The sequence below is a fragment of the Colletes latitarsis genome, chromosome 7 (assembly GCF_051014445.1).
Source record: "Colletes latitarsis isolate SP2378_abdomen chromosome 7, iyColLati1, whole genome shotgun sequence".
Taxonomy (NCBI): domain Eukaryota; kingdom Metazoa; phylum Arthropoda; class Insecta; order Hymenoptera; family Colletidae; genus Colletes; species Colletes latitarsis.
This window is the reverse complement of record NC_135140.1, coordinates 16,685,177-16,704,969: the sequence shown is the minus strand read 5'-3', so window position 1 is coordinate 16,704,969 and position 19,793 is coordinate 16,685,177. Positions and strand designations below refer to the sequence as shown.

The following is a 19,793-nucleotide window of genomic DNA, read 5'->3' as shown; positions in this document are numbered from 1 at the left end:
GGTCTCTTCTGCTCGTCCAATGTGTTGACGCGCGGCAGAACGTCGGCCATCGCCCGAAAGCAGACTCAGGATCGCGGGTACGGTCTGCCCCGGTTTACCGCGTAACTGGTCCCCCGGAGCAGAGGTTGACTAATGACGAACGGAACACGAGGAAAAAGAAGCGACCGCTGGCGAAAGCAGCGGAGAAGGAAGAAAGGGAACGGAGAGAGAAGCACTGACCGGTTTTATTGTGGAGCCCAAGGAGGCACGCGTCTCTCGATTCTTTCCAACAGAACGTATGCAAATCCACGTGACGATCTCCCGTCAACCTTGACACTGGCCAGCCCGGTTGGAATGCAACGAGCCTCCACACGCTCACGCGAATTATCACGCGTACCGCCGCGATTCTTCGTGTTTCGCGCTTTCGACGGGGGGCGACGTCGATTATTTGCGCACAAGATACAGTGGAATTCGCTGGGTAGATAGAGAAATGCACTTGTTTACTATACTTCCGAGTCACTCGGGTCGGTGGGGCGTGGTTCGACTGCGGAGAACGCATAAAGGACGTTATGAGAATATGGATGCAGCTATGAGAAGTGGAATTCTGCACCAAAGGTAGTATGACTAAGGGATAGCGAATGAATTTCAGTGTAATTTCGTGTTTAGATGGAGATTCGTACAACTTTAGAGGAGTTTTAAGCCATGGGAGTCAGTGAGACAAGGTTCGTGTGCGGAGAACGCCTGTGGGGCGTTAAGTAGATAGGGAAGTAGTTATAGGAATTGAAATTCCGCACGGTGGGTTGTCTGATTAAAAGATTATGCTCCGTGGAGTCGTTCTCTTTAGTTCTGAGACCAGTTTCAGTGAAATTTCGTGTTTAGATAGAGAACTATACAACTTTAGAGGAGTTTTGAGCCATGGGAGTCAGTGAGACAAGGTTCGTGTGCGGAGAACATCGTTCATTTTACTTGTAGGACCAGTTTTAATAGATCTCGATGAACAGATAAAGAATATAAGAGGTGAGGGAATGTGGATATTATAATAAAAAATAGGTGTATTGACGATAACGTTAACGGTCGTGGAGGATATGATGCCACTATTGACCCACATTTCAAGTTTATAACCTGCTTTAGAATCGTTTATAATGGTGGAGCGTTAATAATTGTAAAATTTGTAATGACGTTGCTGCTACCAAGAATGTTATAGGAGTTGAAGTACACTATTGGATTATTTAAACAAACGTAGGGGACATTATGGGGGTTAGTGGGTCAGGTTTCATATGTTGGGATCGCCTGTATGGCGTTTGGTGTGTATGAGTAGTCTTATGAGACTTGCTGTTTGTTCAATTATGAAGTTTTATTAATTTCGATGCAAACACCTCATGTGTTGCTCGAAAACTGAAATTGAGTTGGATCGTTGTCTCAAGTTCTGTGATCTTGGGGATCTTTGGGAGCCTTAAAGGATCTTAGGGGATTAACGAAGTTGGATGCGTTGTAATGAAAGTCTCGAATGTATCGTCGAACTTGGAAACCTCGAATCATCCGTCTGTTTCAGCAACAGAAATAGCTCGGAAATATTTCTCTAATAAATTCAAATAACAGCATAAGATACTGCGAATAAAGATTAGATAATGTTGTAAAAATTTTACAAACATTGAAGTACAATTTGTATTTCCATCGAGAAGATTAATTACTCAGAGGAAGACTTTTATACGTTTCAGAATTCATGATAATTTTTCATTGTTCGAATGTTATTTCAAATTGCTGACAATCGTGTAAAAAAATAATTTACATATTCATCGTGTTCTGTCCGCAGTATTAAAAACTGATTGGATGTTACAAACACTTATGAATTCGATTGAAAATAATAATTGACAATGTAAAACAATATTGTTAATAGCGAGATGTGCATTTATGATTGCAATACAATGTAGATTGGCAATTTCGACAGAAAACAATTTGAAAAGAATCAGAATAATTTTAATCTCTAAAAAGCATATAATTGACTTTCGTCATTTAATTTTTGAGTTATATTGTACTTATTGAATTCTATGCATGCTTGAAAAATGTTTCAGCAGTAGTAGGTTAAATGAAAATAATTTGCATTCGGCCCGAGACGGAATTTTAACAAAAATATTCAAATCTGAGGGGGGTGAGTTTAACGTGGAATTCGAAATATTTGTTTTTTGGAGTCTTCGTATAACTGAATTTCATGATAAATAATTTAGAGAGTAAATCAATTTTACGTCGCGTTAGTAAAATATTGCGTCTTGCAATCGAAGGGGTTTGACACTGTAATATTTCAAGCTCGTGATTGTTAATAATTCAATTTAATGGCGGTTTACGGAGATGGCAAAAAAGAAACACTATTTAATTGCATTTGTAAATCCATCAGTGAAAACCGGTATGTTAATCGCGTCTTATGAAACGAGTAACCCTCAGTGCAAAACAAGCTCAATGATTTATTATTTTTATTTAGTCACGTGTGATTTTACGTTTAAAGGATCATATAATCAATGAAGTTTTACGATACACGATTAATACATTGCATATTTCATGATTTTTCGTTTACTTTTGAGAGGTTCACGAAGAAGTGAAACAATAAATATACAACAGAATTTCCTAAACCAAAAAATTCTTAATTTTTCTTCTTTTTGCAGCAATAATCTTCTAATTGAATAAAACAAAGAATTTCCCACGGAAGATGCACGCGTTGCTTTAGGTAATCAATGACACGTAACACTATCCCTGAAATCTATGCTTTTCGTCAGGGAAACCACAAGTGAAACCGGATTCTTGGAAACCGCAAACGAAGTTGTCACAAACAGTGCGCATCCAACGCTACACGTTCGTTCGATATTATTTTCTGTTAACGAGTAGATCGAATTATCGACTAAGTATGCAAAAATAAAAAAAAAGAAAAATAAAACCTTGTTAGTATTGTTGAAAATTCTGTTTCCACGTTAATGTACGATGTAAATAAACAAACGTAATCCACGTAGGAAAGGGGGTTCGATAGACCAGAGAAGAAAGTAACGCCCAATTCGTTAATAAAAAAAAATATGGATTCTATCGTCGAAGGAAATTCGCTTCTTTATGTTGTCATGTGCCGCTCGATTGCTTTTCTACGTTGCAACAGCCGATAATAGACTCGTTACGCGCATTTGTCGACTGGCAAACGAGTGATTCAACGAGCATTCTTACGCACACGTCAACGGTGCTCCATATTCTCGCGTGGACACGTGCATCAGCTTCAGCTTTCCTGATTTTCATACAATTGTATTTACTTTTTAATTATATTACACAAATAGTTCAAAGGACCACTTGATGCGAACGAAACATACCGTGCATTAACAATTTCATTAAATCGATATTAAACACATTACTCAGCGATCAAGCCATTTAAGCAGGTAATAGCTTAATTAATAAATAAATGGCACCGTTCGTCTTTATATTCAAAAACCAAAGTTCACGAATGTATCGTTTTATTTTCATCGCAGTAAAAATGAAATTTAAATCACTAATCATTTTTCTGCATATATTCGTTTCTAGTAATAGTATTTTCGTAAAATTTTCTGTTTTATCAGAACATGATTTAAATTAATTTCGTATCAAATTGCGCCAGCGGGAAGACTCAAAGCTTCTACCCACTCGTTTTTCACGAACCTCTCGCCGAACACGTGAAAAATATACGTTGCCAGCTCGAATGATCAAATTTCCGGCCAGCAAGATTCGGTAACCTAACACCCTTAAACAAAACGGAGATACGCGCGTTTGTCAGCGTATTCCCGTCTGTCAATGTACTCTACGAATTCCACAGCAGAAAATATACTTCCCTTGAAAAGATTTTTAACTATCTAAATTAATAATGATCGAAATTTAATAAAAATTTGCTGGGTAGATAAAGAACTACACGACTTTATTGGTGTTTTAAGTCATGGGTGTCGGTGAGATAAGGTTCGTGGGCGGAGAACGCCCATGGGGCGTTAAGTAGATAGGGAAGTAGTTATGAGAATTGAAATTCCGCACAAGAGGAAGTCAAACTAAGGGGATACGTTCTATGGTATCTTTCATTTCAATTCTAGGACTAATTCCCGTGAAACTTGACAGTTAAATAAAGAAATATCCTATTTTATTTCAATTCTAAGTCATTGGAGTTGGTAAGGTGTGGTTGATAGTGAAGAATCGAGTCAATTCCGAGAATTGATTCTGCTCTAAGTATTTGGCATTATGTATTCGGATTACGGTTCCGCTATCGTATCAATCTAAAGTCTTTTCAAAACATGTCTATCGGAAACGAACAGTTTGAAAATGAAAGGGTACCTAAAATACATAAGCTCGCGAGCTGGAACCCTTCGTGTTTATCCAAACACTTGCCACGTGTAGCCGAGCGAGGATTGCTCAGCTCTGCTAAAATTAAGTCTCTTGAGACAGGTTTGTTCAAACCGTACGACAGCAGATAGAAGACATCAGTAAATTTCAAGTACTTGAGCACAAAGGGATTGGCAGCATTTCAAGTTCACCCAGACACTGTTGTCTGCGTGTCTACGCGAAGTTTTCTGAGCTCTGCCATTGTTACAATAACTTATATATGTTATTGAATCGAAATATTCCATAAAGTATCCATTCGAACGACGATGAGAGATATATGCAAAGCCAATTTGTCTAATTCCATTCTAAAAAAACAAATGTGCGATTGAACTTGGCAGGTGCATCGATGCACTTACCAAAAAAATGAGGTCACACAAAGATAGAGCTTGTTAAACCGTTCGACTTTTTCCTCTACCATTTTTTTCTATTTCCAACGAAACAAGAGGTACGACCCGTCCCAATTGCGCGACGCATTGTGTATGTCTATCCGACAGTGGTTCTCAGCCCGTATTTTTTGTCAGATATTTATTCAAACTCGAAATTTGCATCGAAAGTAATTCTAAAGTTGAGAACCTCTCCTATATGCTACTGGTGGTTCTAAACTTACATAAAAACGTATGTACTCGGTTGAGTGACCTTGGTAGTCGACGGTAGATGATAGAAACAAAAGAACGACTCACCTGTATCGCCCAGGAAATCAGTGATGAGCAAGGTCTCGTCGTCTAGAGCAGTGACGAGGCTGTCCGTGCAAGTGTTCGTGTTCTCGATGCTGATCTTGATGCTGTCATCTTTATTAAGCCGTGGATGATTGTTCGCGGCGGGGTTATTACCGGCGTGGCAGTTATTATTGTTGTTATTATGGTTGTTGTTGTTGTTGTTATTGTTGCCGCCCTGCTGCTGGCCGAGGTGGTGATGGGGTGAACGAACGGATTCTGTGCTGCTGGTGTGCAAACTGACCCCTGTAGTCGCTCTTCCGTTCACCAGTCGTAGACTCGGTGCCCGTCGACCTCCACCTCCTCCTCCACCCCCACCAGCGCTGGTCACGGAACGCCCGCCACCGCCGCCGCCCTCGCCCTCCCTGGAAAAACGTTCGATTTTTCATTGACGACCTCCGTATTCTAGTCTCAATTCTTTTTATCTACTGGAACAGGTCTACGGTATGAGAAAAGCAAATTCTGCACTGTGTGCAATGTTTATAAGAAACCATATTCTTATTTTATCTTTCATTCATACATTTTGAGATAAATTAAGGGTTAAAAGTGGTAACCCTTAGGACACAGCATCTTCTATTACAGTTCTAGGACCAGTTTCAGTAGAATTTGGTGGTTACATAAAGAACTACACAACTTTATTAGTGTTTTAAGTCATGAAAGTCGGTGAGACAAGGTTCGTGTGCGGAGAACGCCTGTATGGCGTTAAGTAGATAGGGAAGTAGTTATGGGAATTGAAATTCCGCACGATAGGGTTTCTGACTAAGAGATTTTGCTTCATAGAGTCTTCCAGTTCAGTTCTGGGACTAGTTTCAGTGTATTTTCGTGTTTAGATAGAGAACTATACAACATTATTGGAGTTCTGAGTCATAGAAGTCGGTGAGACATGGCTCATGTGCGGAGCACGCCTGTGGGGCGTCAAGTAGATAGGGTTTGTGTTATGGGAATTGAAATTCCGCACGGAGATCTTTCTTTAGACACAAATCTACGTTATGAATGACCAAAGTCACTTCTCCGGTTGTCACAAGCAGAAAATGATACTCGAGAGCAGTTCGTGGCACAGTGCACGCATGCTGGGAGCCGATTCCTCTCGCGAACGACCAGCAACGTCGTCGACGAAGGAGCAACACTTGTATCTTAATCGTCATCGGTACACATATCCTGGCTCTGGTTTCCTCGTTCTGATAGTTACCCTTGGAACCGTCTGGCTTACCCGTTTGCAAACCCCCCGGCCTCAACGCGCGTTCCACTTCTTAATCTTTCCATCTCTCTCTCGGTGTCGTCCTTGTGATTCTGGACACTCCGCGCCTTATCGTCGCGTTTTATCGCTCTCGACAAATTGCCCGCCGATTCTCGCTCCTCCTGTCCCGCGGCTGGTAAATCGATACCCTTTAACCGTGCCGTGACGCTACTCCAGACAATTAGGAGATCGCGTTTCCGGACAATTCGGAAGAACGAAGCAAATGCCAGGGATGAAAGCCGTCGTATATTTAACCCTTTCTATTAAGGTAGGGAGCTGAAGTGCCACGAAACGAACGAACCAATTTGGTAATACAAAAATATATTTCATCGTGGATCCTTTGTACGTAATTTTTCGAGATTCCAACCGATTTAGTTTGCTTTGTGCTCAGAGCCTGAACCCTTCCGAGATTTCCAGAGATGTTTCGATCGTTTCAGGACACAATGCTTCAAAGTAATAGACGCATGACAAGGAGCCTATCGACGAAGGTAAATCGCAAGAAGACCCAACGACAAGAAACGCGGCATAACGATCCCAGACCGCTGTTATCGACAGCTCGTTTGGCTGAAAACGATTTCTCGTGCAGTTACTGGGGCCTCTGATCGTAGTACCAGATAAATGTCTACTATCTACGACACTGCGACGTTTTGCAAACCTTCCGTTTCCATTCTTCTCTTCGCCTCCGTTCTAACATCGACGAACGACTATAATCTAAAATTCCTCCACTCTGCAATCGAACTCAAGAATCAAGCAAAGAATTATTTAACTTTGTAGAATTTCCAATCCAAAAAAGAAGGAATTAGAACTAGCAATTGTTTTTTTTTCTACCATTTTTTTTTTATCCTGCATCGTTACACGAACCGTAGCAAATAATCGTTTCCTGTTAACCGCATAGTGAGACTCGTCGAAGAATTTATTCGACGTACAGGAAATTATCGAAGTTAATACGTCGAAAGATCTAGACGAGGTATAAGTCACAATTTCATAGCGTTCTCGTCCAACCAAGATGCACTAGCCTCGAGGCATCGATGTTCACTTTTGCCAGAGGTAAATGCGTGACGATTTGTATTCTGAAAGCTTCGACGGAATCCCTTGATTTAGCAGCTAATAAATATTCATCGGCGTACTTGAAACTGACCTCAGAGAATTGAACCGCATTATCTGCGTACTCTTTGAGGATTAACCGCGATTATTCTCTCGCAGCTGTGTACAAACGGATCTGTCACAGTGTTAAAACAATATCCCTGCCTGCTTGGAGTCTATTACGTTAGAATTGCGGACAGTGGAATCCTTTGTACAGGGCCATTAAAAAGACTGTTGATCATGTTTAAGATAGGAGGTGTTTCGTTGTTTATTTTTCCCTTTTTAAATAAAAATGAACACGAAGGTCAGGATCGTTACAATGGAGATTCTTATTTTATTAATTTAAACGATCAGACTGGATTTTTATTGATTTCGGTTAACTGCGTTATATCCTCTATCGTTTGGACTGAAATTCAGCCTCCGTTCAAGTTCGAACGAAAGCGCGCGACTAATTTAATATTCCACCGGCGCGATCTTCGGTGCTCTCGAATTTTAATTCATCAAGGATCAGATTTAACTCTTATCGGACGCAGAAAAATTCCATTTCGCGCGACGCTCAACGCCACTCGACGAGCTTCGCGAGCCACTCGATGAAACCAACTTAATTTCACTTTCATTGAATGCAAGGAAACCTCGCGTCGCGGATAAATTCGCAAATTAATTCTATTGGCTCCGAGCGTCGCGAGATGAATATGGCCTCGCGCATTTATTGAACCGCGCCGAACGATTACACTGTCGCGAAATATCCGCGAAAATGTCGAGATTCCGTCGAGTTCGCGGACCATCGGAAAGTGTGCGATTCAAAGAATCCAATGATCGTTTCGAAACAGCTTTGGAATTACGTCGAAGAAAGTGCTTAAAACACGCTGACATTTAAAGAAATGAGCATTATTTGCGCGTGATCGGTTAGAATGATTCGGAACTTACTAGTGGGGGAACCAGTCGGTGACCTTGAACGGCCAACTTACTCGGTTCTCACTTACATAAATTCGCGTGCGCCCGGCGAATTTTCAACATCGATTTTCTCGAAAACCAAGCTTCCTACGGGAAAAGCGTACTCCAAAGCTTCGATTCAGTTTTGTACAAAGAATCATTTTCCATAGTTTAAATCACGATCGTTACAATATTCCGTGAGAAACGAGTAGTTTCTCCAATTATCGATTAAAATTATCTACACAAATCTTTACAAACTACTGCACTCTCGCCAAAGTGAACAGTGAATGAGAATTCAAGTCTCTAAAGATATTCAGCGAATAAAGTCACCCCTCCCAGCGCGCCATCCCCTTTCGTTAATTAAAAATCGTCCTCCTCGAACACGGAGCCTCGCACGGCAAATGCTCACGGCACGTTTCCGACCCGCTATCCACCGACGAATCCCCGAGTAACAGTCCGCGTTACGATATTCGCTCCACATACCGTCTAAACGATTTTACATCGCTCTATTGTGCCCCGTTAGGGACGCGGAGGCGACCCAGCAGCAGTCAGCGCGTGACAAACAAAACGGTATCCCCCAGGAAGCACAGAATACACGCGATTTGACCGCGAAAACACGTCGACCTAGTTTCGAACCGGATCGGAAAGCATGTTACCACCTATCGAGCGCGGGAACGAGCCCCGCCGCCCATTGTGATCATTCTTACTTCCACGCGAGGCGTAGTTGCGCGACCCGAACACTGATCGAACGCTAATTATCCTTCCCCCAATTAACAAGGGCCGATACGGGCCGCGAACAATACAAGCAGGGGTGGAGGGTGCGCGAAAATAGCGACGAGTGGCTGTCTCACCTTGTGTGCGAGGCTGCGTTCGCACGTTCCTCTTGCAGGCTCGAGAGAAAAAAAAAAAGCGACGGACGGGTCAGGGAGACGAAACACGGACGACAGACACCCAAGCCCGGGACACGTGAAAGGGACCACCCCCCCAGGGGGTGCGAGAGGGCGACGACGAGAAGCTGGAAAAAACACGGAGTGCACCGACGGTGTTAACTCTTTATACGCGACCGAGTCATCACTGAAGAACCAGCTTCGAATCGCGTGGATGCACGGATGGGTCTCGAGACGTCTATAGCCGCGTGCACATTCGCAGAAACGTCTCGCGGACCAGTCTCGTCTCGCGGCATCGTTGAGAACGCGTCGAGAAATGTTCCCCTCCAGACGACGTTTGACGTTACGCAATATTCGTACACAGAGACTGAGATATCTACTTGAAATTTGTGCAGAGTTATGCTAGTTCAATTAAGTAGTAGTTCAATTACATCGCAATTCAATTATGACTACTTCAGTTGGTGATTGTTCTAATGTAATTGAATTCTTTTTTCAGAGAAGCTCAAACCACAATCACACTTGGCGAAATGTCTCGTTAATCGCTACAATTAAGTCAAAGTTTCGTTGTTCTTAAATAAAATTTTCTTTTGCATTTGCAGCAAAGTATACATTATTTTTAATGAACGTCTACGAAGAAATTAAAGTTCATTGTTACGCGACACGATCGAAATGTGTGACGATAATTCATAAACATGCACGTGGAGCAAAGTCTGGTAATGCAACCTCGTTGAATAAAATGATCTAATAAAATGCATTACACAACGAGGTTTTATATTTCTGTCTCGGGACATTGTGCGTGAGCAGCTTAAGAATGAATACACACGAATGCTTAGATCCACTGTGGATTTTATAACTGCGCACATACTTATAGAAACATCTGTTTGCGCAATGTTGTCACAAAAGATGTTACGCGACTGGGTTACAGACTCGGTAGACCAAACGATACCACAGCTTAAGGAACGATATACTGATCAACTGAAACATCAGACTTCCAATTTTACCCCTCTAGACGATCGAGCAAACTTTCACGACAAATACAAATCGAGAGTATCTGTATTCTCAAATAGAAGCTATCACATCGGTCAATACTCTATACCGAAGTCAAATTGGGAATGTTAAACATTTCTAGAAAATGAGTTTTTCGAAAAGAAAAGAAAGCCAATCTTGACTTGTTTAAACGTCAATTGTTATTTTTGTTTTAATTGAGTTGTAGACGATGTCAAGGCGAGTTCAATGAACTATGACCTCGGAATGTCTATAGGCTTAGAGTTTCGAGTATCGAGCTACTTTTTCACAGACATAAACTCTTTTCTGAGTGAAAGTGGAACAATTACACCACTGAACTTGAACTCGTCTTGATGTAAGCTAAGTTTAAAACAGTCAAACTTGATACTTCTACGAAAAAAATAATTTTTAAAAAACGTTTAACATTGCAATTTATAAATGATAAAAAAGCTGACTGATTTGAATTATAAAAGTTTTTTCTCAGATTACTGGAAGTGCCTGAAAATTCGCGATTACGATTACGTGGGGCACCATACGACATACAGGGCAGCGCTATAGCTCCGTTTACCTCGAATAACTCCACCATTTTAAGAGTTACGAGGAAACTTCCTCTACGAAAGTCGAATAAAACGAAGAATACTATAGTATGAGAGTGATATTTTTTCTTTAAGTAAAATATTTTCCAATAAACTCAAGGTCATCTGTTTTTTTTTTAACGACATATCATACCTTTCTATTCCTAATTAAACGACGAGTGTTTAGACGATTATAACGACCCCTCGTACAAGGTCATTCGATCTCGAATAAAGGAGTGGAAAGAAAACGAAGCTTACGTGTATCCCTCGCTTTAATACGGACCTTCCGGAACGCAACAAGAGAGAAGTTACCGGAGGAACCGAGAAGAGGCTGAAAAGCAAACTTCCGCGACCCTGAGAAAAACGATTGTCACACTTAAATACGACGGGAGCCCGGTGTTCAACGGGACTCGCGTGCCTCCGGAGCACAACGGAGACATTCAGGCGTTCCCTCTCGAGTGCCTCGGCTTGTGTACATTCAATGCACGTGCACACAGACGCCCGGCCCACCCCCTCGTCGTCCCCCCCACCCCACGGCCAGGCACTAGAATCTATTTTAAGAAACTTCCCCGCTGGCTGATGCGGTCGACCGAGGAGGAAAGCATATATCCCGGAGTCGAGTGTGTGCCGCCCTCTCGAAAAACGACCATCAAGGTAGGCAGAAGAGAGACAGCGGGGACAGTGGGAAAACGGTAGACGGAGAGAGAAAGTGGAAAAAGGTGTCAAGGTTCGCTTTCGATTGCTACGTTTCCAATTTGCCCGAAGAGAACCGGGGGCTCGTGGCGTTCCAGGTGACGTTCCAGCACGCGCTCGAGATCAAAAGCTCGAGGGGGGAATGCGCGTTTGTCGATGCGACGTCGTTGTCGCCTCGCTTCCATGTCGCTGGCTTCTCGTGCGGTTGCTTTTGTACATGCGTTTACTTTTCCACCTCCCACTCCCCCACGGTTGTCTGTTCGATGGGTTCGTGTTGTTTCGTTAACGCCGGTACGAATTAATTTTGCGATCATGACAGAATGACAAAGTGTACTCGGATACGTTCGTGTGATCCGATTGACATTTGACCTGGACTCGATGAAACCATGAGGAGGTTAACAGAGATGGGGGCAAGAAACGTCATCCTACGGTTACCTTAGAGTATACCAAGGCGAGTTACCGAGAGGAATCGTTCTCCACTCTCAAAATATCAATACAGTCAAAGTAAAAGTAGGTATTAGATGGTTACACTGACTGGTGAAAGCGATGGATTAATCTTTACTAAGTAGCAGATAACATTAAGGATTCCAGTAATCTAGTAGTCGACAGTAGATTCCAGTATTCTAGTAGTCAGTAGTGGATTCCAGTATTTTAGTTCCAGTATTCAGTAGTAGATTCCAGTAGATTCCAATCAGGTAAAAGTAAAGGGAGGATATTGAAGATGTTCCTCAGTTTTTAACTGAGACTTAGCTTTGACTAATCCAGTTGTCCTTTTGTTTTTGACTAGATAGAGTACCTGATTAATGGCTTCTCAAGATCTGAGGTGGTCTATTTCTACTTATGGGGAACGTGTTAATGATACTGGAGGGTCAGTAATAGGTCTGATTAAATTAACTCTGAGGGAGTTAGCTTAATGTCCCTATCGCTAACAAGAGTGATTGATCACCTGTTGTTCCGACCAACCAAAAACAAAGTGACATCGATGGCTCCAATATCCTCATAGCTAACGAAATTGAAGCATCAGTGGCAATTTTGGTTAACCCAAAGTGGAGAGACACTAGTAATCCTAATCCTAATCCATTCACTGTTAGCAAAAGTGAAGGATGACTGGTTACCCTGAGAGACACTAATGCCTCTAAGATATCCATAGTTAGCGAAAGTGACGTATCGTCAATAGTTTAATTTGGGGGATACTAATAATCCCAACATCCCTATCCTCAACAGAAGCGGGTGTCCGTCAATTGTCCTAATTACTGACGACATTAATAACTGAAAATCTTCGTTAAAATTTTCATAAAACACACGAGGCTTTAACGACCATTCCCCGTGCATATTATTTCTTGCGTCCAACCCTTTTTACTCATAAAAGACACTGCCAATAAAAGAAAACGGGAAATCCAATGTTCCCTGTCCACCTTTCTTCTACCCGGCTTTTTTGTCACGGTAGACCGCAAACAATTGAAATTTTGCAATTAAACGCAGCCATATATTTTTCTTTAGAAATAAAGGAAGCCAATGCAACGTTGTAAGTATTGTTCTTTTCTATCACGAGCTACGTCACTGCTTATCCCCCGCGTTTCGAACGATTAATAGAACTTCGTTCGCGAGGTTTCTATATTTTTTTTTTTTTTTTTAAATTTTGCTTCAATCAACCGGCGAACAATATTGTGGAACATGAATATCGGAGGCCGCGGCGACGGCAGTTATTTGTTACGACATTTCCTTTCAGCGTGAAGCGTTTGAAATGCAACGGGAATCACCGCCGTAGGAACTTCTACTTTCCTCGTTGGAACTAGTCGTACGCGCGGGCAAGAAGTTAAACGCTGAATAATCCCGCGCACAACCGCGAAATGCGTTTTCATTTACCACATAATCGAGTCACCGCGGAACGGTATATTGTTTAGCATTAATTAACTCGCGGCGAAATCGAGATTACTGCTACGATGACAGGGAAAGCCGGTTAATCCGATAATTGACTCGGTAAACCGCATCAAAGTTGAATCAAAGCAACCTGAATCGAGCCTGCACGCGAGTTGGGCTCTGTCGCATTGCGTAGAAGGAGACATCGTCTTCAGAGAGAAAGTTCCATCGATCGTTCTTGGCGTGTTCCTTGCGTGGACACAGTGTCCTTTAAACAAAGTGACACGTCGATAATCTGTTACCTATTGGTAGCCTTGCTCTGGTCTATTAATTGCGTCGAAGGGTTAGGGTGCTGTGTCCATAACAGGATCATTAGCCTAACATCGGAGGACAGGTGGATCATGAGCGCCACAGTAATGGGAGGACAGCTATGACTAGTCTTGATTAATCAAGGGGTTAAGGAACTTCAAGTGCTCCTGTCTGTTAGTAGTTAACGAATACTTGTAGTCTTAACTACTACGATAATTGATAAAAGTATATCATCAACAGTATTCATTGAGTCAGAAGTGAGGGGTGCAAGTAGAGCTTAGTAGTTAACGAATGGATAATAGTAGTTTTGACTACTACAATAATTGATAAAAGTGTGATATCATCAACAGTACTGGTTGAGTTAGAAGTAAGGGGTACAAGTCATCACCTAATAGTTAACACAAGTGATAAATACCACTAGTATTGGCTACACAACAGATTCTTCTTCCTCACTATGGAGATGTCATATTCATCGATCCTTGTTTCTGACTCACCAGTAACTATGAGGATATTCTATTTGTACCCCCCAAGCTTTGGTATAATTAGGACGTTTTTCATAATCTAATTTGTCAAAATGAGGACTACTAGCAATAGCTAAAATCTAGACCACATCAACGACTTCAACGCCCCCACAGTTGAGGGTATTGCAAAATCAGCAGTAGCTAACTCACGAGGGTCATTGCTACGTTCAATATCTCCATAGTCAGAGAAGTATCGCAACGAAGCCAAGTCTAGAGGGACACAAATAGCTTCGACAGGCTCGAAAGGACTCCAACGGACCAAGTGTATCCATGATTCGACTAAACCAGTATTTTACTTTCATAACAAGAAATTCTAAAGTATCCCTAGAGCGGTCCAATATATCCGCAGTTGAGCGAGATAGAGATCGTACAAATTCATATTTCCTCTGGCATCGTGACAACAGCTCGTGGCCTTCATCCCCCGCGAGATCGAGTAACGGATCTCCAAAGATTCCATATTTTGTACCCTCCAACCCCCCGGTCCCGTCTTCATCCCCGATCCGTTCACAATGCAGCGAACTTCTGATCGGCAGAAAAACCTGCACACTGGTGTTTGTGACCCGCTTAGCTCGTTTTCAGCGATTCGTTCGACTTAGTTGCCCGGTTACGACCACCTGCCCCTTCGTAGGCGTTTTTTTTTCGAGCTTTCCGCATCGCCCTCCCCCCCGTACATTAATCTCCCTTCCGGCTGTGTTTCGACGCCGCGCAACGACCCCCTCATTTTTCTCTCGATTTCCGCTGGAAACTTTGCCGCCGTCTACGATCTTCAATTTTTTAAAATACTTTTACGAATGGATGGGAATTAATTCTTTGTTGACGCGGCTGTTTCGACCCATTCGCACATTCGTATACCAATTTGACCATCGTTCTTCGAAAAATGTGTTTTTTTATGAAAAATCGAGACCACCGCGAGAGTGAACGTCAGATTGTTAAATTAATAAGTTTGTCGAACGAACCAACGACAAATAGGATGGGTCGGTGAAAAGCAGACGAAAACATTGAAGGTGATTTTCTTTGACACGATCTTGAATTTGGCTTGGAAACTATTCTTTCGCTAATGAGAAAAGTACTTGCAAACGGGTAATGACTGCGTCGCGCTGCTGCGTCATTAATGATAAATGTAGCAAGTAACGTGACTTTACTGTAATGACTTTTGAATGAGTTTGGTATGCGATATACAGGGTGGCGGAGAAATCAATATCTCTGCAGTTGATTCTCGAGTTTCCTCGCTAAATCGTGTCACAAATCAGCGATACAGTAAATAACTTATACAAAAATTTTTTAATCGACTAGAAAAAAATAACTTTAATAATAACTGTAGAAAGTATAATTGTAGTAGATAAAAAATGTAAGATTTTACCGGCAAATAATTCTTATTTTCGTGTTTGCAACGATAAGTCTCGAATACAAAGTTGGTAACTAGGTTTGAACAAGTAATTTTAAGTTCTGTAAATATTTAATGACTTATTGTGTCGGTTCTCAGCCACTTTAAGTTGCAATACGTTTTTTCTCGCTGGTCGAGAAAAACTGCAAACGCAATTAAAGTACCACCAGAGGCGCGGCAATCTCCACGGGCAATTCTACTTGCCAGCGGTCGCTTTGGAGTGCATTTGGAAGCGACGCGGGGGAAAAAAAAAGATTTGCATAAACCCGCAAAGATGTAAATATGCATAAGACCAGTTGCAGATGTGCAGCAGGTCGAATTCCACGGTTCAACAATCGACCAGAGAACGAAGATGCCATTCAACGTTCCTCCTCGTAATAGTTTCGACATTAGTGACGCAATTTTGTATTGGTTACACCGGGTATATACGCATAAGGAAGAAAATCAAGTTTCAACAGCATATATTATAATAAATAATTGCATCGAAGATTGAATAATTTTAAATCAAATTAAAATGGAAATTTGAGATATACTTAATAATGTAATTTTCAGTTTGAAGTTTTCCTTGTTATTAAGTAAAAGGATCTTTGTTTTTAGAATCCTATTCCTTGCAATTTGAAAAATTTTGAAAATGCAAATGGATACTCCAGTTTAAAATAACTATGACATACCTGGTGCACACGAGTACAAGTATTTTACGCACGTCACGGAAGGAAAAAAACAAATTCTCTGCAATCAATATACAAGAACGTTGTTGACATTTAATACGTTCGGACGTGACTGTTTTTTTTATGCACTATCGATTTGTAACATTTTTCTTTAATTTATCTCGTGTATCCTCGTACCTCTTTTCCGTGTTTAATGTAACTTTTATACTACGCAAATATACGCTAAGGCTACAAATATGGCGACCGATACAATAGGGAATATATTTTTTGGAAACGTAAAATAATTCTTTGGAGAATATTCCAAACGATTATAAAATAAAATAAACAATTATATGTTATTTATTTTCCTCGACGTCTCTCTAAGATGGATAATCCTTATTTGCTGGAAGAGCAAACCTGAAAAACATGATTTATTGCTCGACGAGTTTTGGCGCATGGTGAGATCCTTTTTCGAGAACTTTATTCGCAAAGAAACGCAAGGTTACGCGAGCATATAAATTATTCATCGCCACAATATTTGAGAATATCACGCATCATTACGTTCGAAATGCTACAAAATTACAAAAAAATAAATCTCAAATTTCAACCATAGAATCAATTTTAAATAAAAATCCAGAAGAAGGCTTTCATCATTCGCAAAAAAAAATGATACAGTAAATCAAGCTGTTTCAGTCCACGTAAATAAAAATTGAACACGGAATATTTGTAAATTGCATATGGAATCTTTACTCGATGTTTTGTTAAAAAATCGTCCTTTTGTATACAGAAATCGATCGAGCCATCAAACATCCGGGAGCGGAACGAATTCAAGCGATAAAATTCGTGTGCGTTTGCTAATTTAACGAAGATCGATTGCTGTATTACGTAAAAATTCGCGAACGTCGTGCATGCGAAAATACATGGCGATAAATAGCGAGGTCAATCGTCCGAATGGCCGCCTTTAAAAATTATCTAGCGCCTCTGGGAATATGTGTCAATGACCAATTGCTCGGGATTCCACGAGCTTCCTTCGAAACGAGTGCAAATCTCGCGGACGATACACTCACGAATCGTCGGAAAGCTTCGAATCTAACTTCTCTGTACTCGAATACTCCAACGCCTACGTTTTTCTTCGATATCCGAGTACTTGAGTACCATTTCAATATTCGAGTATCCCAATATTATTCGAATGCTTCAGAATTCGAGTACCTGTTGTGTACATGCGGTATTTGTGAGCTACATGTGGTATTTATTTGAGTAGTGTGGTATTTGTGTGGTCCATGTGGTATTTGTGAGATGTGGTACTCATTTCATATGGTATTTGTGCAATTTGGTATTCACCCACACGCCTTCCAAATACCGGATAAGATAAGAATTGATAGAATTCACAACCTGAACAACTAAATGTGATCTTTGTGTGACATACACGGTATCTGTATGAAATTAATATGATGTGAGTGGTATTTGGGTGATTTCTATAGAATATAAATGGTATTCAGATGATTTCTATGTGGTATAAGTGGTATTTCTGCATTGCTTATGATATTTGGCCACCGTATAAGATTTTAATATCACACGTGTGACATTTTAGTAGTATTTGTGATATCTGAAAGACATGTGACAACATTTTATGCATTCTGTGTACTTTCTGCATGACACACGTGGTACTCGCGTGGTATTCTGCCCATGTATCGCAGAAATATCGCAAAATATGCCAAAAAATTCTAAATTTGACCACCTAAATTAATTCTGTGCAGCGTCCAGTTGAAAATCGAAGCTTCCGTGGAACCGTGGGGGTTTATACATGCCCAGTAAGTACTCGCCTTTATCCCGAAGGCTAGGCGAAAAAACCTGGCTGCTTCTTTGTGAGAACCGCGCTGGGAAAATCGGATTTAATTAATTCCCATCGATCGACGACGGCTGAATTGTCCGCTCTCCTTGCACCGCTTTTCGGATTAAATCTGACGCGCTTTTAAGAGATTATTCGACGACCGTCGATGCATCGACAACCGCGGATTAAGGTTTTTTCTTTTTTTTTTTTTATTTATTTTCAATATTTCTCGCGTTTCGCCGCGGCTGGTTGCTCGCGGGGGAAGCGAGCGTGTAATTGGATCGATTCGCGACAACTCGCGACACGGTGAATTATTTATAATTCGACGATTCGTTCGCACGATGTAACGACGACAATAATGCGAGATTACATTGTTGTCGGGCTCATAGTGGAGTTAATTAAGTATTAATTCCCCGGTCCCGTCGTTTCCAGAATTATTCATGATTTACTGCTTCTACGCACGGAAACAGAAATTCGACCAAGTTAAGCATTTATAAAATTTCCTATCCGCAATTAGCATTAATTTCTTTATCTATTATCTTCATCGATTTTTACTAACAAAAAATTTGACATGGGATTATTTTAAAATGTCTGAGAGGCACGATTCAAGAAATAGAGAAGGAAAATATAAAATATTACTTCTTTCATTTGCAAATTTATTGGGGATTTGAGAAGAATTAAGCTGAAAGTCCTCGAACGTGGCACTAAGGTTCGAATAAAACGAAAGAATTGAAAGGAGCGAATCTGAAATCGAATTTAACGCGCGTGACGCATCGGAAATTCATGAAAACGCGCCCAGAGTAGCGGACAAAAGCGAAGGAGCGCACGTGCATTGGGAGACAATCGCAAGGAGAACGATCATGTTCTGTGATTTTGCAACCGATTCAATTTGCATGACAAAAGTGTACGCGAGAAAATAAAAATGGTAATGCGTCTTTATGGATTTCCTACGTAATGGTTTCGATCCATTAGAGAATTTTTCTTTCGTAAATTAAAGGTACTAGGTATCGTAAAAGTATCTACGTACTCTGGGGAAAATATAATGAACAATTTATTATTTTTATTCGAAGAAACGAATTTTGAAATTTGATAAAAATTCACTACAGTTTATTAAAACGTAGGGAGACTTTACGGACACCCGGTACATTAGAACAATAAGTCGAGGCAGCAGCGAAACCACCCCGCGGGAAATATCCTGCCGCAGGATTGCTGCCTTTAATCGTAATTTCGGTGCAGCTAATCCCTTCAGCTAATTTCTATCATCCGCAGCGATAGTTGTGGGTATTGGGAGCAGAACTATAAAATTAAAGTATCCTGGAATGAAATGAAATGACGTGGAAGTAACGCGGATGCTACAATTTTCCAGGATTTCGACATTTTAATTTCTTGGTAGTGAAAAAATCCAATTCTCTTTGCGAGAGAGATCGAGAAAATCACGAGCGAAGCTATTGTTAATTTTCACGATTAAATGTAGAGGCAGACTATAGCGAGTGTAACTGGTGCCATAGGAATCGTACCCCACTGATATGGACATAGTGTGTATACTATGTCGTCGGTTACTATAATTATCAAATACAGCAACTATTAACAGCCAGAGTAATAGTCAAGGGATCAGGCTACCAACTAAAATGGGCACCAACAAAATTGTTAGTAATTGTAACAGCGATCAACACAGCTATTACTAACTATCAGTGTGATTATTAACAGTTGTGACAACTATTATAGACTGAAACTATTTCCAGTTGCAATCACAACTAAGGAAACTATT

At 40.9% G+C, this 19,793-nt stretch overlaps 1 protein-coding gene across 11 annotated transcripts in view; it reads right to left on the bottom strand.

The window, feature by feature from the left end:
- Nucleotides 1-19,793, bottom strand: part of Ih (hyperpolarization activated cyclic nucleotide gated potassium channel Ih) — a 154,730-nt gene that overhangs the window by 64,123 nt on the left and 70,814 nt on the right. For all 11 annotated transcript variants that reach the window (XM_076769226.1, XM_076769227.1, XM_076769228.1 and 8 more), the window contains one exon: nt 5,028-5,425. In XM_076769226.1, the coding sequence (XP_076625341.1) occupies nt 5,028-5,425 (398 nt within the window). The remainder of the gene's footprint in view (nt 1-5,027; nt 5,426-19,793) is intronic.